Source organism: Carlito syrichta, unplaced genomic scaffold, assembly GCF_000164805.1.
Source record: "Carlito syrichta isolate Samal-C Ts95f unplaced genomic scaffold, Tarsius_syrichta-2.0.1 Scaffold282654, whole genome shotgun sequence".
In the NCBI taxonomy this organism is placed as follows: domain Eukaryota; kingdom Metazoa; phylum Chordata; class Mammalia; order Primates; family Tarsiidae; genus Carlito; species Carlito syrichta.
The window spans coordinates 105151-132848 of NW_007226750.1; the positions used below are offsets into that span (position 1 = coordinate 105151).

The window sequence follows — 27698 nt, forward strand, 5'->3', positions numbered from 1 at the left end:
AAAGGGCACAGTAAGTAATGTACTCAACAACACGTCTTCAGTAACGGCCTTTCAGAGGGTGTTTTTGCATATTTGTCAGTGCCAGGAGAGCATCGTGCCAGATCACAGGACTACAGAGGAGACATTTGACAAAGGACCAGAATAATGCAGCCAGTATGCTGTCATGATATTTCCAGATTTATTTAAACATAAAATGAAAAGGATCTAAGTGCCTCTTGTTTTTCATCTACTACATATCTTTGAGATAGTCCTTGCTGTCATAGAACTTACTTAGCATTCTAGTAGGAAAGTTATCAAACAAAAGTTAAAGATTATGAGGGTGATGTGTTAAAGTAGTTAAGGAAAGGTGGGAGTGAACTCCTTCCCTGTTCCCCATATTTATTTTATTTTATTTTTTTAGAGATGGGGATCTCTCTGTGTTTCCCAGGCTTGATTTGAATCTCCTGGGCTCAAATGATCCTTCAACCTCAGCCTCCCAAGTAACTGAGGCCACAGGCATGTACCACTGCATCTGGCTTTGCCCCCCACATTTTTATTGAGATATTTGGTAAACTAGGCAAAGTGCATTAACCTTAAATGTATAACTTGATGAATTTTACATGCGTATATATGCTGTGTGTATAAATTTACCACCCAGATTCACAGATACAACATTTGCAGTATCTTTAAAGTTTCCCTTGTGGAGTAGGATTCTTTTCTAGAGTGCACTAATTCTATGTTCACAGAGAAGATGAGAGAGAGAGCCATTCACTTGAAGGTATAGGCAGGAGTGTTTTAGGCAGAGGGAATAGCAAATGGAGAGCCATAAAACGGAAAGAGTTTAGCTAGCCTGAGGAAAAAAAAGAAGACTGAGGTGGGCTGAGCACTGTCCACCAGGAGGGGAGATATTTATGGTGAGTCGAGGGGGTGGAGGTTCAAACAGAAGGTAGATCTTTGGAACATGAAGTGAGCTCTGAGTACAGTGCTACATCATTGCAGGGTGTTAAATGGAGCACCATAATTCCAGTTTGTTGCACGAGAGCACATTTTTGACTGCTCTGTGAGAAACAGATGAGGTTTTGTCTAAATAGGAGCTAGGGTAAATAGTATGTTTGTACTTAGGACATTTAACTTTATTTTGGCATTCGATTTCTCATTGAATTGGTGTTTTAAAATCACATGACTTCAAAAATCATCACAGAAGGAATACATTTTTTTCTTATGTGAATATTAAATATCATAAGTTATAGAGAAAGGGAAAGTGCAGTTTTTCTCATTAGGTGATGAGTGTGAATTTTTGGCCGCTTACTAGTAGAAACAAACCTTTTTAAACTTTACTAGCTTATTAAAGGAAATTTCATCATAAAAATATCATAGCATCCTTTTGATAATATAGCTTAAAGCCATTAAATCAAGAATTGGTCTCTCAGAATCACTTGTTTTGATTGCCATTCAGTGCAGTTTCTGAATTTATATGTAGAAAGACTGGAGAATGAGGCTATCTTTGAAGGTAGTTTTAATAACTCAGTATACAATGTTAACATTTGGGGTGAGTGATGCAGGAACATCACAGCTACAATTTTAAGGATTTCACAAGTAACTGCCATCATAGAAAAAAAAGAGAAGCTTAGATTAATTAACGTTCTATCAATTGTCTTAATCACTTTCTGGAACAGGATTGTAATGAGTTTTCATGCTGACAGTTGTTATCATTGTGCTTTTTTACTTCCATCTTTCCTTCCTTAGCCTTTGATATTTTGAAACAATTATTTCCAAATGAGCATTTAAAAAGCTTAATAAATCATCACAGAAAACTACAAATGTTTACTCTCTTTCTTTCTTTTTTTAATATACCCCTGCTTTTTTAAGCAGCATTTAAACTCATTCTTGCCTTAAAACAGAGAGACATTTCCAATACTTACATTTTCCATTAAGTGTTAACCACTCCTAAAAATTTAAATGATTTATGCTTTTTAAAATCTTAACAGAGATCATGTGGTCTTATTGTGCCTTTCAGAGTGGAACTTGGAAAACTGGAAGAGGCAAGATGTCAATCAGGTATCCATTTCAATTTAATCACATTCAAATGTTTCTCTTATAAGAAGTTTAGATAAAGAGTAGGAAAAATTAGGTGCATTAATAATAATAGTGATAAAACCTTTTTCTAAACATTTCAGTTACTAAAGGGAATACTTTTAGTCAAATATTTTAACCCAATTAACTTCTCTTGTGGCAAAATTTAAAAAAAAAACTCAAGTGAAAATAGAAGACTCTCTTCAAATAACACTGCATAATTATTTGTTATACAAATAAAAATTCACATGCCTGTTAAATTTCTATGATTTCTTGTCATGGTTGCATTGCATACTTTAGGCACAATTAGCAGACCAAGGCAGTGGGAGGGCTTTCCAGTCTATAGGGAGCCACATGTACATGTAGCTGAGATAAGAGAGTACATGGTGTATTAAAGGGTCTTGAAGAAAGTTGTTATACAGAGCAACAGAGACTGTTGGGTGATGTGAGGCAGAAGCCTGGAAAGCATAGACCCTAGGGCCTTGTAGGCCTTGTGGACTTAATCCTAAAATCCCGGAGAGTCCTTGAAGTGTTTGAAGCCTGAGAGTGACGTGATCTGGTCTTTTGTGAAAGAATCTGCCTGACTGCAGCATGGAGAAAAGATTAGAGGTGGCCAACAACAGTTTGTAGGGAAAAGAGAAAAGGGGATTAGTAGGACTTTGGAGATTTCCAGTTTTCTGGGGGTTGGTACTTAGAAAAGACAGCCTACATTGTAACAAAGGAAAAGGATTGAGAGCCTGAGACTAAACTTGATGAATGCCACCTTTAAATGAGAGACTATAGAAGGTTTCTGAGAAGGAGCAGCTAATGAGATTGAATAAACTCAACTGTGTGATGTTAACAGAAGCCAAGAAAGGCGTGATCTATGCCATGCTGCTGAGAGGGCTAGTAATAACAATAACCGCAACAATTGTAACTGTCATTTTTATGTATTAGGCATTTTTTTTAAGTTTTATCTCATTTAATCCTATCATAATGTTATAAGGGAAAAACTTTTACTTATTTATTTTTAATTGATAAGGAAACTGAAGCACTGGAAAGGTTAAATGACCTGCAGGATCTCAGAGATTGCAGACAAGGATTTGAAACTGGGCATTCTGATTTCTAAATACTTTATTGCCTGAAAAATTATAAAGACCAATGTAAACACAGTCAATTTGATTTAGAAAAATGGAAATTGTTTGCTCTCTTAGGGAGAGCAGTCTAAGGAATGATAAAGGGTCAAAGCAAGTTATGGTGGGCTGAGGAGAGATGAGAAGATGAGGAAATGAACACAGAAAATGTGAAGATCTCTTCTGAGAAATTGCAAAGGGAGATATCCAAAATGACACTTGGGGTCTTTGGATCTAAGAGCCTCTTCTCTGGAAGAGGATTTCTCTGGATGGCCAAATCTCCTTCTGATAGATACTTTATTTAGTTAATATATACATTTCTCCAGTTAAAGTCTATTCTTGATATTTATTTTCTGTGTAGTTAAGGTGTCCTTTACATAATCCTGAAAAACGGTTACATAAAATGGTCAAGTTCTTAGCTAACAGGCTAAGTAATTTTTTGTTTTAATATGTTTTACATTTAGGAATCTTAATGGTTTCTTTTCAAATTTACTTTTTCATAATTTTTTGTACCTCTAGTAAATGTCATTTTTAGCGATTAATATCTTGTGTGTATTTAAATAAATGTTTGAAGGTAATTGGGTTATGACAGATATCATGGTTATATTCCAAAATAGTTGCAGTAAATTAATTTCTTGTAGATATCTATAGATGTCATAGAATTGAACTTTTTCTATATATATAGGCTGATATTACACCATTGATGGCTTCCCTCATTGGAGTTCCCTTTCCCCTTAATTCAGTGGTAAGGAATAAAAGTTTTTTATTAACTCTCAGTATTTAAAAAATTGCACAATGAAATTTACTCTTTTTATGTGTTTCTGTATTATCTTTGCGTATGTTTGAAACCATATATTCCTGTATTTTTCTAAATAGGTAATACTTCATAATTATATGTGTATTATAATCTATAACATGGAACACAAGACCAATAGCTTTTTTTTTTTGAGTTGGAGTCTCACTCTGTCACCCAGACTGGAGTGCAGTGGCCGCTCCCGGCCACCACAACCTCGACCTGCTGGGCTCTGGCGATCCTTCCGCCTCAGCCTTCCCAGTAGCTGGAATTACAGGCATGTGCTACCACGCCTGGCTGATTTTTTGATTTATTGTAGAGATGAAGTCTCGCTGCCCAGGCGGGTCTTGAACCCGCAGGCTCAGGCAATCCACTCACCTCAGCCTCCCAAAGGCACGGGATTACAGGCTGAGCCACCAAGCCTGGCTCCAATAGCTTTTAAAAAAATATATTTTCTAAAATGTGTCTGATTTTTATCTTTGTGTTCTAGTTATAAGTGACAAAAATGTATAAATAACGTTCTAAGTACAAGCAGCAGAAACTTGAGTCCATTTAAAGAGAAATTACTGAAAAACGATTGGTAGTTTGCTGAATCAAAGCTGTACTTGGAAAACCAGGCTTGGAAATGACCAGGCACTAAGAGAGCTCTGGAGACTTGGAAAAAGGAACCACAACCACGAGGCCACCTATGGCAGGGCCATTCTGCTGAGGTCACTGACATGAGGGTAGTGTAAGCGTTATACCCATTTTAATTGTTGTTCCTTGACTCTCAAGAGTCAAATTCTAAGGGGTGTAGCCTCAGTTATTTGTCTGCTCTTCAGTAAGGCAGGGCAGGGTGCCTTATAAACCTACCATGTTAAGCACAAGCATGGATACTGAAAAGCCAAAAAAGAAACAAAAAATATCTATTCTAACCATCCACTCTTATTCCTCAAGAGTCAAACTTCCTTTTAAAAAAGGCACAGAGATGAGTGGATTGCCTGAGCCCGCGGGTTCGAGACCTGCCTGGGCAGGCGAGATCTCATCTCTACAATAAATCAAAAAATTAGCCGGGCATGGTAGCGCACGCCTGTAGTTCCAGCACTTGGAAGGCTGAGGTGGAAGGATCGCCAGAGCCCAGCAGGTCGAGGCTGCGGTGGCTGGGAATGGCCACTGCACTCCAGTCTGGGTAACAGTGAGACTCCAACTCAAAAATAAAATAAAATAAAATAATAATAATAATAATAATGTTATGTAACTCAGAATGCTGAGTAATATGACCCCAGCAGTCATAGAGTGTTTATATGTGCATAACGGAAACAAAAGTTTTGTAGATTAGTCCTTATGCTCTCATATGTTTTATGTCTCTCTTTTTTAAAGTATGCTGTCTGTGGCCCACCGCAGTGATTGTTGTTTGTGTGTAAAGCACATAGTTCACTGCCTAGAACATAGTAATCTCACAATCAATGCTCAGTTTTATTAAATTTAATTAATCTCTTTCACTTTTTATTATATATACATCGGGAGAAAAATAATAGACCATATTTCGATTATGGTTTAAAAAAAGATTATTCATTTAACTCTTTCAGTTATTTATTTGTCCATATGCCTTATCTTTATTGCTTTCCTTTTAAGTCTGTTTTGTTCTATGAGAATAGCCTGAGCTTTGTTAATACTAACAATAAACCGGTGTTTATTATTTGCAGGGAATCCTTCCTGTGGGTTATCTTAATAACTCTGACCTCTTCAAAGCAGAGAGTATGTTTACGAATGCAGTACAGATTCTTGAACAGTATAAGGTAAAACAAAACAAAACAAAAGACACAAAAATGGATAATACTACTATTTAAAAATTGAATATATTAAGTGAAAATATTTGATTTTGTGTGTTTTTAATTTTTAAAATTTTGTTTAGAGACAGAGTCTCACTCTATTGTTCAAGCTATAGTGCAGTGGCACAGTTATTGCTCACTGTAGCCTCATACTCCTGGGCTCAAGGGATCCTTCCACCTCTACCTTCTGAGTATCTAGGACTACACACACATGCCATCATGTCTGGCTAATTTTTCTTTTTTTTTTTTTCTGAGTCAAGATCTCATTCTGTGGCCCAGCCTAGAAAGTAGTGGCACGATCATTGCTCACCACAGCCTTGACTTTCTGGGCTCAGGTGATCCATCTGCCTCAGCCTCTCAAGTACTGGTACTGCAGGCATGTACCACCACATCTGGCTAATTTTTTCTTTTCTTTTTTTTTTTTTTTTTTTGTCGAGACAAGGTTTCGCTATATTGCCCAGGCTAGTCTTAAATGCACAAGCAATCCTCCCACTTCTGTCTCCAAAAGTACTGGGATTACAGGTGTGAGCCACCACCCCCAGTCTAGTATTTTTTTTCTTTTTTTGTTTATAGAGATGGGGTCTCGCTATGTCATCTAGGCTGTTCTTAAACTCCTAGACTCCAGCCATCCTCCTGCATTGGCCTCCCAAAGTTCTGGGATTACAAGTGTGAGCCACCGTTCTAGGCCTGATTTTATGTTGTAATAAATGATTTTCTATAATTTATTGTCTTTAAATTTGTATTTGTGTATTTGGCTAGTGTTTCACATTTCAAAAGAGCAGGTTCTGTGACTGAATTTGAGGGTACAGAATTACCTTTGAGGAGTGTCCCTGAGTGTAAAATTATTACATATGCTTATAAAGACTATAAATCAAGTCTTTATCTATTGGCATTTTCCCTATAGAAGTAGTATTAGAGATTGCAACATTTCTTATCATTCTGTGTATCTTTGGATACATTAAGAATTTAAAAAGAGGCGAACTTCTGACTGAAACTTTGTTATTCTTAACACTGATAAGAATAAGCTGTTTGATTTACTTTGTTTTCAAAGAGTTAGGGAAGCAAAGTTTTAATTACATTACAGTATGTTATTTTGCAGGATTGACATGTTTAATTTTTAGTTAACTGAGATAATGAGAAAATACTTAATTTTTCTTTCAATATTTATAAAACACTATAGTAACACAAAGTTCCATTATCAAAGTAGTTAACCATCCCTAAAGAATCATTTTAATGGATGTTTATATTTCAAAATGAACTTTATTAATTGTTTTCTCATTTACAATATAATAAAAAAATTTTTATACTTGGTTCTCAGGTGAAAATGACTCAGAAAAAAGAAGTAACTTTATCGTTTTTGTTTACACCATTTAAGTAAGTCTCTTAATTTTTTTATTTACTTGAAGGAAATAATTTTTCACTGAATTTTGTGCTGATTGAATAGATTATTTTACTTACACACTTTATTTATGTTTTGCATACATTGGTACAAACTCCAAACTGAAAGTCTCTTCTATTACATTTGTTAAATGATGAGCCAGATGCTAAATCAATTTGATTGGTTGGAAGAGGGGATAGAGGGATGAAGAGATGTATGAGAAACGTCAAGGAGATCAGCTCCATAGAGCTTGACTAGTTGGCTAGGCTGGTGTGGAGGCAATAAGGAATAGAGAAGTGTATGACTCCTTGGCTCTTGGTTTGGTAGATTAGGAAGATGCCAGTATCATGATGGCTTACAGAAAGAAGAACTAGTTTGAGAGATAAGGGTGAATGTTGTTAAGTTCAACTTACATTTAAAGATATCAAGTTAATTAATTAGAAACAGGGGCTTGGATCTCAGATGTGTGTTGGTTGTGAAGATTTTGGAGCCATCAGAATAAAGCTGGTGCTGGAAACTTACACGTGTAGAAGGCTCTAGGGAGATCATAGAAAGTGACAAAAAAAGACCAAGGATAGAATTCTAGGAAACATTGACTCCTACTGGCTGGGCAAAGAAGAGAGCTGACTTTGGTGGGTGGCAGATTTTCCTGTCCCCAATCCCAGGAAATTGTGTTTTCCTGGAAGCGGAAAAGGAGAGATCTGAGTGTGTATGTGGGCTTGAGTCCTCGAGGTTCACATTCAGTTAGCGAGGATTTTTCTACTGACCAAATAAATAGATGTTGTTTCATCTGTGAATCTTAGGGATCTGATGTGAGTGAATGACTTCATGGGAATTATTTCTGGCAACTTAGGTAGACGAGTGTGGTCTTTAACTAGAAAGGCTTAAATATGGTGTCGTCCTCTACCTCTAAATTATGTGGTTGTGAAGTTTGTGTGTTCGTATGTATGATAGGAGGAAAAATAAAATGAAATTAGGATTTTGCAAGTTATGATCATATCAAATTAATTGTCAATATGTCATTAGGATATTATATTATCATCTCTTACGCTAATTCTAATTTCCTTTTATTGTAGTATAGTAGAGTTGGGATTTGTTAATGGAATTGGTTCTGAGGAATATGTAGGTAGGTGTTCATATCTTTTTCAAGAAATATTTATTGATTGACTACTATGTGTATTATGGATATAGCAATGCACAAGATCAACAAAAGCTTTGCATAGAGTTTATTTACACTAGCAATACAGACAGGTCATAACAAAATCAACAAACGAACAAGAAATACATTATTAATTTATTTTATGAACAAAATACACGGCCTTTGAGAGTGAGAATAAGTGAAGGTTACTTTAGACCACCCACTTTAGAAAGGTTGGCCAGGGAAGGACTCTCCAGCAGGGGTTCAGGTGCACACCCCACCTCCTTAAGGCATGGCGTGGGAGCGGACCATAAACTTCTCCTACTTTGATGCCCGCATACATATTTAGAGCCACTGCTAACTTTGTGTCAACTGGAGTTGACCCTCGCCTGGCAGGATGGCTGATTCCTACTCACTGGCCTGCCCGGTGATGAGCCCTTCCCGTAGACCTGTCTGGCTAAAAACCACCACATCCTGAAAGCCTGTATTATGACTGAAAACGCCTAAATAACGTGAGAAATTGACTCTTGAGAGAATATATGATTAAAGGAACAGAACCAAACTTAAAAATATTAAAATTCTCAGAAATATTTAGAAATCTGTTGCATCCATAAAACAAAGCCTGCCTAAACTTTATAAATGAAAAAGGGTGTCGGATGCATTAAAAACAATTTTCATGTTTAATTAATATAATGCACTAAAAGCTTAAGGAAAGAGAAATTTTGTAGTCACATCCTCAGAATTAGATTAGGAAGTGAGTAAACTTCGAGCTAAATGAGATGAATTTTAAGTAATAGTAGGAAGCTGGAGGAAATTAAGAACATGATGACATACACAGAAAACATACATTTCTTCATTCCTCCAAAAATGCAATGACAATCAGAATTAAGGGAAAAAGAAGCATTTTAAACTTTACAAGTGAGCATGTTTCAAATATGAAGCAACCTCAGATGTGGCATGGTTTTCAACAGTTGCTGGAAGTATGAGAAAGGGAATTGATTGGAACATTGTCACATGGATCAAGGCTTTAAATAAATACATGAGAAAATCTAATCGTAGTGTAAAACTTTGTTATTCATGAATAGTATTTAAATAGTTATACTAATGTAAATGTTGATTTCAGCATTTAGAGTCAATCCTTAGGCAAAGCAGGGAAGAATGAATTATGATTACAAAATAGAATGCAAATGTTACCAACCTTGACAGTGTACAAGTACAGTTCACACTTTGGAAGGCAGAGAGAGGGGGAAGGTTATGAACATGCAATAATAGTTATGCCTTTGTCCTTATAATAGAATGTGAAGAATTCTGTCTGTAGTTGAAAGAATGTCAGAAGTTACATATTCGATTTTAGAGTAACCAAGGTAGCCAAAACAGGAGGTTAAAAATAGTGATACAGGCTGGGCTCTGTGGCTCAGCCTGTAATCCCAGCATTTTGAGAGGCCGAGGCGAGTGCACTGCCTGAGTCCTCAGGTTCAAGACCAGCCCAGGCAATTTGGTGAGCCCTCGTCTCTACAATAAGAATTTTTTAAAAATTATCTGGGCATGGTAGCGTGTGCCTATAGTTCCGTCTACTTGGAAGGCTGAGATGGAAGGATCGCCGGAACCCAGCAGATGGATGCTGGGGTGGCATAAGCATGCTGCCACACTCCAGCCTGGGCAATGGAATGAGATTCCGACTCAAAAAAAAAAAAAAAAAAGTATTTTAATCATTGGCACTAATCAAGTAGCATGTGCAATAGGAAAAAAAGATGCTATTTAAAATACCCAGGAATAAAACAATGAGAAGTGCATATTGTGGGTAAAACTACCAAATTTTCTTTAAGGATATAACAATGTATAAATAAATAATTAAATGTTGGATGGTACTGTTCAATATTGTAAAAATGTTGGTCCTTTCCAAATTACTTATTAAACGTAGTATGATACAAAACAATTTTTTCCATAGCTCAAGAAGATTTTAAAATGTATATCAAAAAATAAATTCTCATTAATAACTTGACTATATTGAGAAAGAAGAACAAGATGAGAGATTGGCTTTCCTGGAGAGCAAAACACATTCTAAAGCTATTATAACTGTAATAAATGTGATATGGGTACAACCCAAGCCTAGAGACTTAACAGATTGATTAGAGAGTACCTAAAAAGGAGGACACTTGAGGAGTCTGAGACCAGTCTGGGGAACATCGCAAAAACTCTATCTCTAAAAAAGTAAATATTCAAAAAATTAGCCGGGCATGGCGGAGCATGCCAGTAGTTCCAGCTACTCAGGAGACTGAGGCAGGAGGATCCCTAGTCCAGGAGTTCAGGGCTGTGATGAGCTATGTAGAGCTAAAAAGTTCAGTATCAACACGGTGACCTCCCAGGGGCTGGGAACAACCAGGTTGCCTAAGGAGAGGCAACAGTCAAAACTTCTGTGCTGATCAGTAGTGGGATTGCGCCTATGAGTAGCCCTGCACTCTAGCCTGGACAACGTAGTGAGACCATGGCTATTAAAAAAATAAAAATAAAAATTCAGTAAAATAAACCTTAAAAAGTTAAATGTGTTCAGATTAGGGAAAAATATTTGTAAAATATGTAACAAGTATTATAATTTACAGACTCTATAAAGAATATATAGACTTTCGAGAAAAAGGATAAACAACCTTATGGAAAATGGACAGTTGATAAGTGAAAATTCACAAAGGAAAACATGCAGATGATCCATACATTATATGAAAAATCCACCTCACAATTATTGTGCATTTACTGTTCACAAGGCACTGTTTTATGTGCTTCTTATGTGTTAGATAAATTACCCTCAACTTTGTGAAGCATCTGCTATTATCCTCCTCATTTTACAGATAAGGAAATTAAGTCACAAAGAAGTTAATTAATTTTTTCTGAGATTATTCACTTGTAAGTAGCAGAGCCAGGACTTGAAGCCAGGAAATCTGGCTTGAGAGTTTGGTATACCCTTCACAGGTGCAGCCACTTGGTGAAGTGCTTTTGCAATCTCTTTTAAAAGTAAGAACACCAAATGTATGCCTAAGAAAATCTTCTCAAAGTCTCGTCTCAGAGAAATACTTGTATGTGCACAGTATCCTCTATTAAGGTGAAGACTGGCAAAAATGTCCATCAGTAGGAGGAATGGGTAAATTAACACTGTAACTAACATCCATACTGTGAACTAGCATATGACAGTTAAAGAAGGAAGAGGTAGGCTTATAATACATATATGGGAAGGTTTGTAAGGTAGCTTGTTGGGTGAAAAAAAAGTATATAACTAAAATATACTATGATATCTTTAATGTTAAAAATATAGAGCAATACTACTGGTCCATGTGTGACTGCATAAGGTATGGATGTACACATGCCTAACTGATGGAGTGCTTTAATGAAGATATTAGCTAGCATTGTAATAAGAATTTATTACGTATTCACTTATATAAAGTTGGAAAAGACATCAGAGCCAGGTGGAATACTAAATATGTTTAGTGATCTTAAGAGTATTTACTTTTACCTGTTAAACTTCATTTCTCCTTTGATATATTTTGAAATATATTTGGAGGCATTGACTAAATGTTATTTAACTCTGCATTACAACTCTTCAGTGTTTGGTATACAAGGAAAAACAGTTGTCACCATTTACTATCTGAGAACAGTGGACCCTTTATTTCTCTAGTTCAGTGATTTTTTTCATTTCTACATCATCTGTTTCTTTTTAGCCGCCTTCATATATATGCATAATGTTAATTGTCTTCTTAGAGGCTATGTCAAGTAAATGTTGGTCCATAAATATCATAAAAGATGAAAGAATACTGTTGCCATACATTCTTTTAGCAAAAAAGGTAGCCCAAGTTTTTGTCACAAACTATTGTATGTGATGAGGCCTTTCCTTCTTGAGTGAATATCCTATTTTTTGTTCTTAGGAATATATTATTCACTTGTCTATTAAGTTTGAGAAAATTCATCTAGGATAGTGACAACTGAAAATTCAGTATTGAGATTTCACTTACATGATTAATATTACAGCATCACTGGATTTCAGTTTAATAGTGTCTCCACAAGTCTTCCATTGTCTTTTTAAATATTTTCTAGCATAGCTGTGAGTAATTTATGTATAATAAAAATAATTCCTAGGGTGATGAAATAGCAAATGTTTCAAGACAGGAAAAATAAGATTGCTAAGATTCTGTAATACTCATATATCTTAGACTTGTAAAAGGGTCCATATGGTAATTGCATATCCTTTTTTTTTTAACAAACATAAGTAACTTTTCTCTTTGGTATTTTAAAGACCTTTGAAAACAATAAAAGTCATGAAATATCCATTCTGACAAATAGTTAAAAACTACTCAAACTAAAAGCTAAAATTATCCAGTTAACCCTGATGGTATGTGAAGGGATGACCAGCAGGTGGCGCCACATGACTAGGAGAGGCATACGGCATTGACAGCCTGTGAAGGGAGGGAAAGCACTTTCTATTTAAAAGTATGTACTATAGCCAGAGTGAGACTCCAACTCAAAAAAAAAAAAAGTATGTACTATAGAGGCCAAAGTAAGACAAGAAATAACTTATTTTTTCTAAGTGTTATGAAACGAGAAAAAAATTAAAATTATCTGTTAAGAGATGTCTTAGTGGATTCCCGATGGAATCCCTACTTGCAAAAAATATATATCTGGGGGAAAAAAATGGAATTGGGAAGGAGATACATACCTTGCCAATAGAAGCAAAAACATGTTATCTTTTATTTGAAAATCATTATGTAAATTTGGGAAACTTAAATAAATGTTAGCAAAAAATTGTATTGTGGACTAAAATGGTAACAGATATTTGGGTTTTTTTAATGTATTTGTTTTTAGGCCGGGCATTCATGCCTGTAATCACAACATTTTGGGAGACCGAGGTGGGAGGATTGCTCGAGGCCTGGAGTTTAAAACCGGTCTGGGCAACATAATGAGATCCTGTGTATACAAAAGAAGTTTTAAAAATTAACAGTGCGGTGGTGTGGATCTGTTGTCCCGGCTCCTCAGGAGGCTGAGGAGGCAGGATCACTTGAGCTCAGGAGTTTGAGGCCGCAGCGAGCTGTGATTACACCACTTTACTCCAGCCCAAGCAACAGAACAGGGCTCTTTCTCTCTCTAAAAAAAAATGTAAATAGGTATAAATCTATATTTTGTTTCTTTTAGATGATGAAATTTCCTCCATTAGACCAAATTTAAATACTGGCATTTATGTGAACCTTACTACCATTTTACCCATCTGATTTGCTGAATATTTAAAAGAAATGTAATTTTTTGCTTCAAAACTGAAATTCATCTTTAAAAGAAACTATTCATCATATACATACGTAGGAAAATATTATTCATTTACCATGATGTGAAAGATGATATGATTCTATATCACTGATTATGACGAAGGAATACAAATTATTCTAGCAATAATTTTTCTATTTTGCTTTCTCTTTCTTTATCTTCTTGAAATCATTTTTTCCTTTTAATCTAAATAGACATAAAAAGGAGTAGACAGGTGTCACTGAAATATTAGGTCATGTGTACATGTAAGAGAAATATTTTTTGTAATAAAAATCAGAGTAAGAAAGATCTAATAATTCAAAGGGCAGCATTTTAAGGAGATCTTTTCATCCAAACACTAGTTCACCCTGAATAATTGATAAAATTCTTGACAGTCCTAAAATTTTGTTGACTTTCTTCTATAGTTTTGAAGTAACCATGAAAAGAAAGAAAGAGTAACAATTATAGCAAAGACATGTGCACAATTTGACAATACTTATTTCTCTTTTTACTTAAGCATAGCATGTTGATTATAGATTATTTTAAAACTTGATGTTGTCAATGAAAAATATTTAGTCAATAAAGTATATTTTTCCTCACAAATTACTATGTAGAATGTTGTATTTCAAGCATGTTGCCTTTCAAGTTAGTGCTCTATTAAATAGTTTATTCATATCTGTCACCTTGAATAAGATTTAGGGGCAAACTAACAATGGAAAAAACATCGCTGTTTCTTTTGGGTAACCTGGATTTTGGCAGGTGATAGGAAGATATATTCGTTTTCTAAGGTTGCCATAAAAAAACACCACAACCTGGGAGGCTTAAAACATCAGAAATGCATTTTTGTGTGTTCTGTCCAAAATCAAAGTGTCATCAGGGCCATGCTCCCTCCAAAGGCTCTAGGGAAGACTCCTTCCTGGCCACTATCTAGCTTCTGGGACTGCCTGCAGTCCTCAGTGTTCCCTGGCTTGTGACTGTATCATGCCAGCCTCCTGTCGTCACGTGGCCTTCTTCCTTGTGCCTCTGGCTTCGGGTCTTCTTCTACTCTTAAGGACAGCAGTTAGTGCTGGATTTAAGGTTCACCCTGATCCAGTATTAATTTGTTTTAGCTTGACGATATCTACAAATACACTATTTCAAAATAAGATTATGTTCACAGGTACCAGGGTGTTTTTTGGAGGCGGGGGCACAATTTAACTCTCAACAGAAGGTAAGAGTACACATTTGATATTATTTGGCCACTGAAGAGAAATTGTCCACAATGCTTCATTGATTCACTTAGCCAATGTTTATTGTTTTCCTGCTGTTTTCAGACACTGTACTGGATGTTGGAAAATTAGGTACACTTAGTGCCTTCCCTCCCTGAACTCGAAGTCTAATGGGAGCACAGAGAAAGTATAGCACAAATTATAATATAGTGTGATATGGGAGGATTCAGTTTAGGATGAAAATCACTTTTTTTTTTTTTTTGAGAATGCTTGAGGAGAGCACCCAACGCACAGATGAGAGATGCAAAATTATAGAGACCAGGGAAGTTAAACAAGATGACCTCAGTGAAGACAGTTGGGAGGAGGGCTTTTATATTTTTTGTTGCGACCTCAGAGAGTAGTTGAGATTGAGGCGCAAGAAGTATTATGAGGTGGTAACAGCCAATGTACCACCTGCCCTTATTAACTTGACACTAACTGCTGCAGACTCTAGTGGAACCGAGATAAGTAGGAATGTGGGACTTAAGATTGGAAAGTATGGCAGTGCTGTTCTGGAAAGCGTCTAACAAGGTTCTTGGTTCTCTAAGGGTGGTAAAAAGGCCCAGTTAGTAGGATTTTCGATTTTGCTGGTATAAATACTCTCACTATGGCCACTTTCAGGCTACCAAAGGGATGTCACCGGGAGACTAGAGCAGTTGTACACCACTGGCTCTTGGGAAGGCCTCTGAGGGAGGGACAGAAGGAAGCAAGAAGTTGAGGCAAGGGTAGTTGAGAGCTCAGAGACAGTGCTTTCCAGTGTTGGGTTTGGATTGCCCTTGGTTGGGTAATTTTGCAGTGAGTGGGGAGATCTGTATTACAAATCAAACATCTTTGCATACTTATGTTTTAATAATATTTTTAAATGACGACTTCTTATTTTAAAGCCAAATAGAAGAAATTTAATTTTTTCTGCCATGCATTTTTCATGTTAAATATCTTAAAGATGGTGTATTGTAGCAAAGGGACAGACGATTCAGATGCAATAATGAAAAATTACAGTCTTATGGAAATAATGGGACTTATAGAATTTACTGAATATTTTGAACATTTTATTAAAAAATTCTAATGACTCAAAATTAATTTTGGCAATGCAAAACCAAAGAATTTTTTCTCATATGGACCTAAATGAACTCTTCTACCCTGCCTTTTCTTTTTTTCTTGAGGGCTGCGTGCTGAGATCAGCCCACATGTACCCTGAGCTGAAGCTGTGAATCTGGGGTGGGGTACTTTTTCCTCCTGGTGATCTCTGTGGACCCCATCTGTTCTAAAGTTACTGTTTGAATGTAAAATACCCTTTGTGGCCCAGTGGTTTTAATTATCTTTCTAGCTCTGTGATCTGATCACTCAGGAGTTTCTTTGGCATTCCTCCTGGCTGCCTTCCAGCCATTTCTTTGTTTATACTTTTAACTACAAGCAAATCTCCTCATCTGCAAAGATGGTTTCCCTGCAGGCGCTCAGTTTATCACATTAACAAGTGTCTGATAGGAAGGACAGAAAATTATTAAATCCCTTTCCCCAAGTTTGAAATTCAGAAATTTTACTTTTTTTTTTTTTTTTTGCTGTAATGTCATGAATAGTGGAGTGATTTTTATGTCTAGTTCTTTTATGTATTATACTTTAAAATTCAGGTACAATTTCTATGGGAGTTTTAAAATGCTTTTGACATTTGAAAAATTGGCTTAAAAATATTTTAGAAGGTAAATGTTCTAAGCCAAGAGTTAGAAAATTTCATAAGGCTATGTTTATGTTTGTTATGTTTTTCATGTGTAATTTTCTACTTATTTTCTTGTTGAGAAAATAGCTCCATATATTTTTAATTACCATTTCTGTCATTTTCTACCATTATGTGAATGGTGATGTAACTATATATGTTTGTTATGGCTTTGATAATCGAAGCAAAAAAAATGCCACAGAGTATAGGACACAAAAAATGTATTCAATATATGCATAATAGACAGGAAGTAGATCAAGAAAAAGATTGGACTTCAGATAATAATACAGGATTCAGGAAGCAATTCCAATATCTTATGAGCAAAGGCAAAAAAAAAAAAAGTGAAGTTCTCAGAAATAATGCACTTTAATTGGAAGTTTGATTTGGGTCTTCCATACCACATTTATAGAAATAATTCTTGAGATGCTTTAAAGTTATTGCTTTATTCTCACCATAACCTTGAGAGGCAGTAGGACAAGTGAAATTAAGGCTCGGAGAGTTAAAGTGACAGAGCTAGTGGGTGGAAGGACTAGGGGTAGAACCCATCTCCTAGCTTCATAGCCCATTGCATTGCTTGTCTTAGAGCACAAGATAAATAACGCTTAGAAACAGATCTAAATACCAATTACTTTGAATTTTAGTCCACTATTCCTACTCTTGTTTTCAAAGTTGATTACGTTGTATTCTACTTGCTCATAATAGTCTTACTATTTTAATTTGTAGGGTTTTTAAAAATGCTTCATTCAAATAAAGAAACGCCTCCTCTATGTTTAGATATATTTGCATTATAGCCAGTGTTGGGTCATTCCAGTCAGGTCAGATCTTCACTGTCCCGTATCCAAGACCTATAAGTTGCTGCAAAACTTAGAAGAATTATGCAACACACATTTATTATCTCGTAGCTCCTTTTGGTCAGGGATGTAAGCATGGCTTAGATGGGTCTTCTCATTCACAGTCCCTCAAAAGGCAACAGCCAAGGTGTTGGTTGTACTGTAGTCTCAAATGAAGGCTTGTCTGTGGAAAGATCTACTCCCAAGCTCAGGTGATGTTGGCAGGACTGTTTCTCACAGGCTGTTACTCCCTTCTCAGTTACTCCCCTTCTGTTGGCTGCAGGCTGCCCCCAGTGTCTTGCTATGTTCTACATGAATGCTTTCTTCATCAAAGCATGTAAGCCAAAACGTCATTGAAGAGAGTCTGCTAGCAAGACAGAAGTCATAGTCTTTTAAAACATAATTACAGAAGTAGCATCCTTCATCGTTGCCCATATCCTGTTGATTAGGAGCAAATTACTCAAAGGGAAGGGGCTACCCAATACCATGAATACCAAATCTTTCGGGAACCATCCTAGAGGCTGCCTATCACCTTGCGTTCTAGTGCTAAATAAATAAATAAACTGGAGCCATAGTGCATGTATATGTTTACTATTTTAGATTTTTTGTTCTGAGAAGGTCTTTCTGATAAATTGACGCTTGGTTAGAGAACCGAAGAAAGCAAAGGAGTAGGATACATAAATATCTGAGAGCAGACCATGCCAGGTATAGGGAATAGCTCTGCCAAGTCTTGATGTGGGTTAAGAAATAGTAAGGTGAGGGAGTTGTAGGGCGTGAGATTAGAGAACTGCAGACCAAGTGGCGGGCCACATCATGTAGGGCCTTCAAACCATAGCAGAGACTTTAAGAATGAGATGGGAAGGCTGGCTATTTTAAGCAAAATAATTATCTGATCTGGAATGTTTTTAAATCGTCACGCTACTGCTATGTGGAAAAAGACTTTTAGAGGACAAAAGCAGACACAGGAAGGCCAATTAGGTATTGTGTTACCCCAGGAAAAGTGGCCCATTCCAAGGTGCCAAGAGTGGATAAATTTAAGGAGCAGAAATAATAGGATTTGCCAATGGATTGAATGTGGAGTGTGAGAGAAAGAGAGGGAGCTTAAAATGACTTCAGGGCTTTTTGCTTGGGTGAATGATCATGTTTTCTGAGAAGGGGCAGACTACAGGAGGAGCAGTTTGGGGAGAGCATCAGAATTCCACTTGGCATTGCATTACGCTACGGGAGAGAAAGCTGAAGTCAGAAAGACCAGTTAAGAGGCTGTTGCACAATTACAGCACATCTCATGCAACATGAACCCAGTTACAAATACATCCTATGCAACATGCAACAGTGACAGACACATCTCATACAACATGCACCTAGTTAGGAATACACTTCAGACAATGTGTAACGGTGACAGACACGTGTCATACGACATGCAAAAAAAGAAAAGGGAGACTATTCCAGTGGTTCAGGCAAATAATGAGGTCTTCCACCATTACCATCCTCACAACTGCCTGCTCACATTTATTGCTTGCTTTGTGTATGCAAGGTACTGTTCTAAATAATTTGCATATGTTAGCTCTTATAATTGTTACAATACCCTATATGGTAGGTACTGTTATTACAGATGGACTCCACCTACAATGGTTTGATTTACAATTGTTTGACTTTATAATGGTGTGAAAGCTATACCCATTCAAAGGAAACTATACTTCAGTACAAGATTCAATGAACTACATGAGATATTTAGCACTTTATTATAAAACGACTACAGCCTCGACCTGCTGGGCTCAAATGATATTTCCGCTTCAGCCTTCCCAGTGGCTGGAACTATGCGGATGCGCCACCGTGCCTGGCTGGTTTTTTGATTTGTTGTGAAGACAGGATCTCACCGTGTTGCCCAGGCTGGTCTTGAACCCCTGGGCTTGAGTGGTCCTCCTGCCTCGGCCTCCCAAAGTGCTGGAATTGCAGGTGTGAGCCACCGTGCCTGGCTGAGAAGAGATCATTTAACAGATGACTTAGACTGAGACATACTATCTTCAGAGACCCCATTCGGTGATGGTGTTGACTCCTTTCTTGGAGTGCCTTGGGAACCACAGCTTTAATAAATCCTACCCTTCCCACAAAAAGGCTCTCAAGGTAGTATGGTGAGTAGCTGAGGATATGTGCTCTCAAGCCAGAATTCACAAACCCTGGCTTCACTTTTCAAGTTGAGAAACTTGAGCAGGATAGTCCCTCCATGCCTCCGTAAAATGGAGATCATCTGAATTCATAGGTTGTCGTGGGAATTATATGAGTTAATGAGATATACCTACTCACGGCAAATATTCAATATATGTTAGCAATTATTGCTATCATTGAAATAAATGCACGTCTTAGGTTAAAAAAAATAAAACGGGCTTTGTGTTAGATGGTTTTGTCCCAACTGTCAGCTAATGTGACTGTCTGAGCACATTTAAGCTAGACTAGGTTCAGCTAGTTGCCTGGACTGGTCTTGAATCTGCGGGCTCAGGCAGTCCTCTCGCTTCAGCCTCCCAAAGGGCTGGGATTACAGGCTGAGCCACTGAACCCGTCCGGAAATGCATCTTTGACATAAGATTTTTCAACTTAAAAGGGATCTATTGGGATGTAACCCCATTATAAGTTGAGAAGCATCAGTATCTCTATTTCCATATAAGGAAATTGAAAAAGATATTTCCTCCAAGTGATAGAATTAGTCAATGTTGGAGCTGGGATGGGACTCGGACAGTCTGGTTCAGAGTCCATCACTGCGCAGAGTAAGATTTATCCTGGCCAGTGTCCTCCTTGAGAAATGCTGCTTTGAGGCTGACAAGGTAGCAATGAAAGGAAGACAGGGATTTCAGGTATAGTGGAGGCGAAATCATTAGGCCCTTGGCAATGGCCAAGGAGAAGGGAAAAAGGAAGGGCCGAAGTGTGAAATTTCTGTGTTGAGATGTTTGGACATTTGTTATGATTTATCAAACTGCTGCGTGGAGGAAGGGCAAGTTCAGTGGTGGATATGTTGAGTTTGAGGTGTCTGTAGAACAGCATTGTGGTACACACTCAACAGACAATTGGAAATCTGAGTCTGGAGCTGAAGCAAAAATTAGGCTGTAAATATGGATTTAGAAATTGTTCATATAGGCCCGGCTTGGTGGCTCAGCCTGTAATTCCAGCACTTTGGGAGGCCGAGGTGAGTGGATTGCCTGAGCCCGCGGGTTTGAGATGCATCTAGGCAACTTGGTGAGGCCTCGTCTCTACAATAAATCAAGAATTAGCTGGGCGTGGTAGCACACACCTGTAGTTCTGGCTACTTGGAAGGCTGAGGCAGGAGGATCGTCAGAGTCCAGCAGGTTGACGCTGGGGTGGCTGTGAGTGTGCCATGGTATTCTAGCCTGGGCGACAGAGTGAGACTCCAACTCAAAAAAAAAAAAGAAATTGTCCATATACTGGTATTAGTTGATGCTGTGAGCTAGGTGAAATCCCCCAGTTAAAGATACTAGAGGATAAAATATTGGCAAGGACAGAGGAAATATAAAAAGTACTTATATTGTTTCCCCTATTTTTATATTTCATAAAATGAATCTTCAGTAAATGATAAAACTAGAATTCAGAGACTTTAAAAAAATTCACATGAAGTTTTTAAGGTTAAGCAAGCATTTATTTCATTATAAGTTTTATCCTCCTTGATCACAGTTTACACAAGTTCTTTAGTCGCAGGTTCATAAATCACTCAGAACCTATGATATAAAGTGACATTTTCTGTGGTAAAATTTTAGGAATGTGACACAAACTTACAGTGTTAATAATGAATTCATGGAATCAATGTTTTATTTGGGTTAATGTAGAAAAATGCATTGATCACCAGAAAGTAAGATAAATTAATAATTATTTAAGTTCTATATATGTTGAAAGAATCTTCTTAGGACAAATAGGTAAAGTCTAGTGATATTTGTAGTATTTTTGTTTGATACTAAAAATTGAAATTATATGGACAAAAACAAATGTAATAACTGATCCAGATATTATTTTGATATTTTTTTTTCATGCTATTATAATTGCAAACTGTTATACAATATAGTTCTTCATGGTTTTTACTAATCACCAACTAGTAAGTTATAAAACTTTTATAACTTTATTGTGTCTCAGAATTGTTAATAAGGTTTTCCAAAGTATTTTTTATGAGTTATATATGATGTCATGAAAACACTGATTTCTGAGGTGTACTTAAAACAAATTAGTATCTCATTAGAGAACATTTATAAGCACAACTAACCCATTATTCTGCTATGTAATTATATTTATATTAAGATGAATTTATCTGTCATCTTTGATTTATAGAGACTTGAGTAAATCTTTATTATAAAGTATAATTTCACCATTATGGAATTTTAAGAATGGGAGTCATTATACCATGATTAAATTAAAGAAATCCAGCTGGGCTCGGTGGCTCAGCCTGTAATCCCGCGCCTTTGGGAGGCTGAGGTGAGTGGATTGCCTGAGCCCGCGGGTTCGAGACCCGCCTGGGCAGCGAGACCTCATCTCTACAATAAATTTTTAAAAAATCAGCTGGGCGTGGTAGCGCGCCTGTAGTTCTGGCTATTCGGAAGGCTGAGGCGGAGGGATTACTGGAGCCCAGCAGGCAAGGCTGCAGTGGCCGGAAGCGGCCACTGCACTCCAGTCTGGGCGACCCGAGTGAGACTCCAACTCAAAATAAATAAATAAATAAATAAAATAAATGAATTAATTAATTTATTAAAGAAATCCAGATTATAAAATTTATAACTTTCCCAGAAGGTGAGTTTATCCTATTTAAAGATATTCAAAGAAATTTTAATTCTGTAGCTTTATTAAACATCCCATTTTAAAGCAAAGAATTTGAAAAGGTATTTTATAATAAAAGAAATATCAAACATAACTAGTAGTTATCAGAGAAAACAAATTCAAGTTAGAAATACTGTTTTCCACTTTTGAAATTACTTTCAGATATAATGATGTAGCTAAATGGACACAAATTGCTGTATGTATACTAGATGGACTCCGAAGTAACCATTAAACATTCTGTTTTCAGATACTAGTATATCTTAGAATAATGTTTATAATATAATCATAAACGAAATACAAGTTATGACATTTTATGTTTGGTACAATTACAGCTGTGTTAAAATCTGTGTGTGTGTGTGTGTGTGTGTGTGTGTATATGTGTGTGTGTGTTTATAAAGGACATTTAACCAAAAATACTGACATTTGTAAGATTTGTGCTCTGGCAGTGATTTTTATTTTTACTCATTCTTTTTTGTATTCATCAACTATTAAAAATAATGACATGTTTTTTGATGATAAATTTTTTAGAGAAGCATTTCTGTAGTTTATAGTTTTCAGAAATGGTTCCTGTGTAGAGGCACGTAAGATAAATAAAATTTTTTAGCAAAGAAAAGCAGGCAACATGTAAAATAAATAAATTATGCCTATTTTGAACGTAGACTTTTGTTTGCTGAAAGGAAACAACACGTTCTTCAAAAGTAAACTAAAGAAGTCCCTGAGGCATCTGACATCCGTCTGGTATGTGAAGTGTAAGAAGGACCGAAGAGAGTAGCAGGCGGGGGTCATGCCTGTCTCCATCGGCAGGTGAAGGGTTTACACCTTGTCTCAAGGTAGCAGATCTTCAGGCAGGGTCAGATTTGCATTTACAATAACCTGTGAGTTGTGAGGAAACAGATTTCTTTCTACCTTTTTTTTTTTTTGAGTCAGAGTTGCACCCTGTCGCCCAGGCTGGAGTGCAGTGGCATGCTCATGGCCACCCCAGCGTTGACCCGCTGGGTTACAGCGATCCTTCCACCTCAGTCTTCCAAGGAGCCGGAACTGCAGGTACACACTACCATGCCCAGTTAATTTTTTTTGTTTGTTTTATTGTAGAGAGAAGGTCTCACCAAGTTGCCCCGGTGTGTCTTGAACCCACGGGCTCAGGTAATCCACTCACCTCAGCCTCCCAAAGTGCTGGGATTACATGCTGAGCTACCGAACCCGGGCTTTTTCTACTTTAAAGATGATAAAACTGAGACTCCCAAGTCCTTAGTCACCTGCTAGTGAGGTACAGAGCTAGAACTGGACTCTAGATATTGTTTCTCCTAATGTAGTACCCTTGTCATCATTCTGCCTCAAATTCTATGTAGTTTAGTACCTTCATGTTTTTTAAAGAGAGTGCTATCAGATTTTTTAGTAAATTTAGTAAGTATTCTTTTAGGCAAACCTAGGTCACATGTAGGTCAGTAATATAGTAAATAAAGTAATTTTAGTTGTATGAATGCTTGGTCTACTAATGTTGATCTATGATTTATTTAATCATTTTTCTCAGTCTGGTCTTATTAGCAGTTCGACATTATGTAGACATAGTAAGTTTTTACTCTCAAGTAGTTGCTCCATTTCTGAATAAGGAGTTGTCAGTGAGGTTAAGCCAATGCATTTAATGCCATAACCACTTTGTAAAAATTTGTTTTGAATGTGTAGATTTCTCTATACCACACTCCATGTGTTAGGGTTCACATTAGCTCACAATGGTCGAATCTTAAGAAATCTTTTCTTTAGAGTATTGTCTCTTTTTTTTTATTTTTATGGTCACAAAAGGTATGATAATTTTGAATGTGCAATGAAAACTGTAGGTCTCCTTTTTGTCCTTCCAAGTTTCCTTCTTTTCTTTATCTAAGTGTCCTTTCCTATCTGAAATCTCACTAGCCTAACTAACTACCCTAACATGGGAACCAAACAGTCAAAATTTTTTTAGGTATTCCTTACTATCCAAACTTCCCTTTTTAATATGTGAAACTAAAAAACTGAATATATTTACATATTCCTTGCTAAACTAATGTGCTATCAAACTCCCAGTGTCTTAATTCAAAAACTTTAATAGAATTGGGTATTCATTGAATAACAGTGCTTTCTAATATCCTTTTGTTTTCTAACTCTTATTTTCATCCTGATTTTAGAAAGTTCATTTGGTTTGTGGAATAAATGGTAATATTCCTTGGAAGTCTGTGTCAGTAAATTAATATTGTAAGTTTTTTCAGCCATTTATTTCATAATGTGTCTTGTTTTTCACTCAAGACATTGTTTTTCTTACTGATAGATGAGTGCCCCTTCCTCTGACAGTACTTTGTTTTTTGGTTTTTGGTTTTTTTTGAGTTGGAGTCTCACTCTGTCGCCCAGACTAGAGTGCAGTGGCCGCTCCCGGCCACCGCAGCCTCGACCTGCTGGGCTCCGGCTATCCTTCTGCCTCAGCCTTCCAAGTAGCTGGAATGACAGGCATGCGCTACCACGCCTGACTAATTTTTTGATTTATTGTAGAGATGAGGTCTCACCAAGTTGCCCAGGCGGATCTCGAACCCGCGGGCTCAGGCAATCCACACACCTCAGCCTCCCAAGGCACGGGATTACAGACTGAGCCACCGAGCTCGGCTGACAGTATGTTTTTATCATGACCGTTTTCATCATCTTTTGGACTTTTTTTAAAGTGCACATTTGATCACCTATATAACTTTTCAGCAATTATTATGGTTTTAATTTTTTTCTATTATAATCTTTTATGTTCATCAGCGCTGTCCATTCAGTGATTATCTTATTCTTTATAAAGGGCACGAGAGTGAGTTATACTGCAAATATTCCAGAGACTTGAAAGTATAGGTGAATAATGTATCATTATTGTACTGGATTGTACCTAAAACTTGTATTATTTTAGGAAAAGAAGTGTAAGTCAGTAGGGAACTGGGAAATATCTATATCACTGTCTAAACTCTTTGATGTCAATGTTTAAACTGCTTTCTTTAAAAGAAAACTTCCTCTCTGAACAAAGATTCTTAAACCAAGTAAATCAATTTACTTTTCAAAAGGAAGAATAGCTAATCAGGGTCTTCTTTATTAGTATCTGAGAACATACTTTCATTCCTGAACTCTTCTCTTCATCATATTAAATTGTGTAGTTTCTTCAGCCTTCACTTAAGGAAAGTTCAGTTTCAACCCTTTAATTGATCTTGTCCTGTTCTGAATCCTCTCCAAATTTCCTTGTCACTGTGTTGTGCCATTGACCTAGAAGCAAGGAATTACTTTGCAGATAAACTCATTAAAAGGAAGCTGATGAGCCGGGCTCGGTGGCTCAGCCTGTAATCCCGCGCCTTTGGGAGGCTGAGGTGAGTAGATTGCCTGAGCCCGCGGGTTCGAGACCCACCTGGGCAGTGAGAACTCATCTCTACAGTAAATCAAACAAACAAAAAAAAATCAGCCGGGCGTGGTAGCGCATGCCTGTAATTCCGGCTACTTGGAAGGCTGAGGTAGAAGGATCACTGGAGTCCAGCAGGTCGAGGCTGCGGTGGCCGGGAGCAGCCACTGCACTCCAATCTGGGCTACAGAGTGAGACTTCAACTCAAAAAAAAAAATGAGGAAGCTGATGAAAGTCTGTTCCTGGATTCTAAGAGGATTATAAAAGAAATACTAGTTAAAATAAAAGTAATGTAAGAAAGTTAAGTAGAAATTTAGCTTATATGGGTAATCTAGGAATTCCAAGTTGGAATTTTTCTTTTTTTAAATTGGTACATAATAGATGTACATATTTTAGGGGTACATGATACATTCATATCAAATCAGGGTAATTGGGATTCCATTACCTTAAATATATTTTCTTAAGACTGAGGACTTTTGAATTATTTTCCTCCAGCTGTTTTGAAATGTACAATAGATTAATGTTAGCTATAGTCATCCTACTGATTGATTAAGCACAAGGTCTTATTTCTTCTATTTAACTGTTTATACCCATTATATCTATCTATTAATCAACTTCTCCTCATTGTCCTCTCCCCCCACCCTTCCCACCTTTTGTAACCATCAATCTACTCTCTATCTCCGGGACACTATTGGTGGGAATGTAAATTAGTACAGTCTCTATGGAAACAGTATAAAACTTCCTCAGAAAACTAAATATAGAAGTATTATATGATCCAGCAATTCTACTACTGGGTATATATCCAAAAAAGAATCAGTATGCCAAAAATATATCTGCACTCTCATGTTTATTGCAGCACTGTTTTTTCAAATTTTCGGGGGGGGTTGCGGTTGGAGTCTCACTCTGTTGCCCAGACTGGAGTGCAGTGGCAGACCCATGGCCACCCCAGCATCGACCTGCTGGGCTCAGGCAATCCTTCAGCCTCAGCTTTCCAAGTAGCCAGAACTACAGGCGTGTGCTATCACCTCTGACTAATTTTTTGATTTATTGTAGAGACGATGTCTTGCCAAGTTACCCAGGCAGTTCTTGAACCCGTGGACTCAGGCAATCCTCTCACCTCAGCCTCCCAAAGTGCTGGGATTACAGGCTTGAGCCACTGCGCCTAGCCAGCACTGTTAACAATAGCCAAAATATGGTGTCAACCTAAGTGCCGTCAGTGAACGAATAAAGAAAATGTGGTATATATTTGCATACACAATGCAGTATTATTCAGCCATAGAACAGTTAAACCCAGTCCTTTGCAGCATCATGGATAGAACTGGAGGTCATTATATTAAGTGAAATAAGCTAGGCACAGAAAGACAAATATCGGATGTTCTCACTCATATGTGATGGCTAAAAACATAGTTTGAAACTTTTCTTTCCATCCATTCAGATAAATAGAATTCCCCCCAAAAGGTTGTGACCTTCAGAAGTAGATACTTTTCTTTACCTTGGAAAGAATAATCTATTTATTCCTACATGTATAACAAAATATTATCCAAATAGACCTACCTTTTAATAATAAAAAATGTGGCAAAGTACTTGGATTTACTGACTAAAAAAGGCTCAGAATGGGTATTTTTACTACTGTGGTTTGAAGGGTGACTTCTGAGATATGGGCACAAGAAACTGTGGTTCCAATTCTATATAACTTAAACTACTTTTCCTAAGACTAAGATGACCCTGCTGGCTGTTGTAGCCCTTTTTTCTTAGAAATATCTCTGGCTTTCTATTGTGCCTTAAATCATCTGTCAGCATGGCCTTAGTCTCTGATTTGACTCTGTGAGACCCTAATCTTAGCTTAATACTTTTGCCTTAAAGTTAGTACTTTACTTCTAGCATAACTACAGTAGCCTTCTTTATATTTGTGTCATATATCTTTGTCCATATCCTTTTACTTCTAATATTTTGGTATCTTAATATTTAAAATATATCTTTTGTAAGTAGCACATGACTGACTTTGCTGTTGTTTTTGGTTTTTATCCAATATTTTAGTCCCTTTCTTTTAATGGGTGTTTTCAGACCATTAATGTTTACTGTAATTACTGATTATTCTTGGATTTGTTTTCTAACTATCCCATCTGTTTTATGTTACTTTCTCTTTTACCTTCTT

General features: G+C 36.8%; 1 protein-coding gene across 1 annotated transcript in view; it reads left to right on the plus strand.

Moving 5' to 3' along the window:
• PIGN (phosphatidylinositol glycan anchor biosynthesis class N) overlaps nt 1-27698 on the plus strand; it is a 154649-nt gene that overhangs the window by 44748 nt on the left and 82203 nt on the right. Inside the window, exons 9-12 of the mRNA XM_008052575.2 lie at nt 1997-2037; nt 3850-3909; nt 5643-5735; nt 7087-7142. Of these exons, the coding sequence (XP_008050766.1) occupies nt 1997-2037; nt 3850-3909; nt 5643-5735; nt 7087-7142 (250 nt within the window). The remainder of the gene's footprint in view (nt 1-1996; nt 2038-3849; nt 3910-5642; nt 5736-7086; nt 7143-27698) is intronic.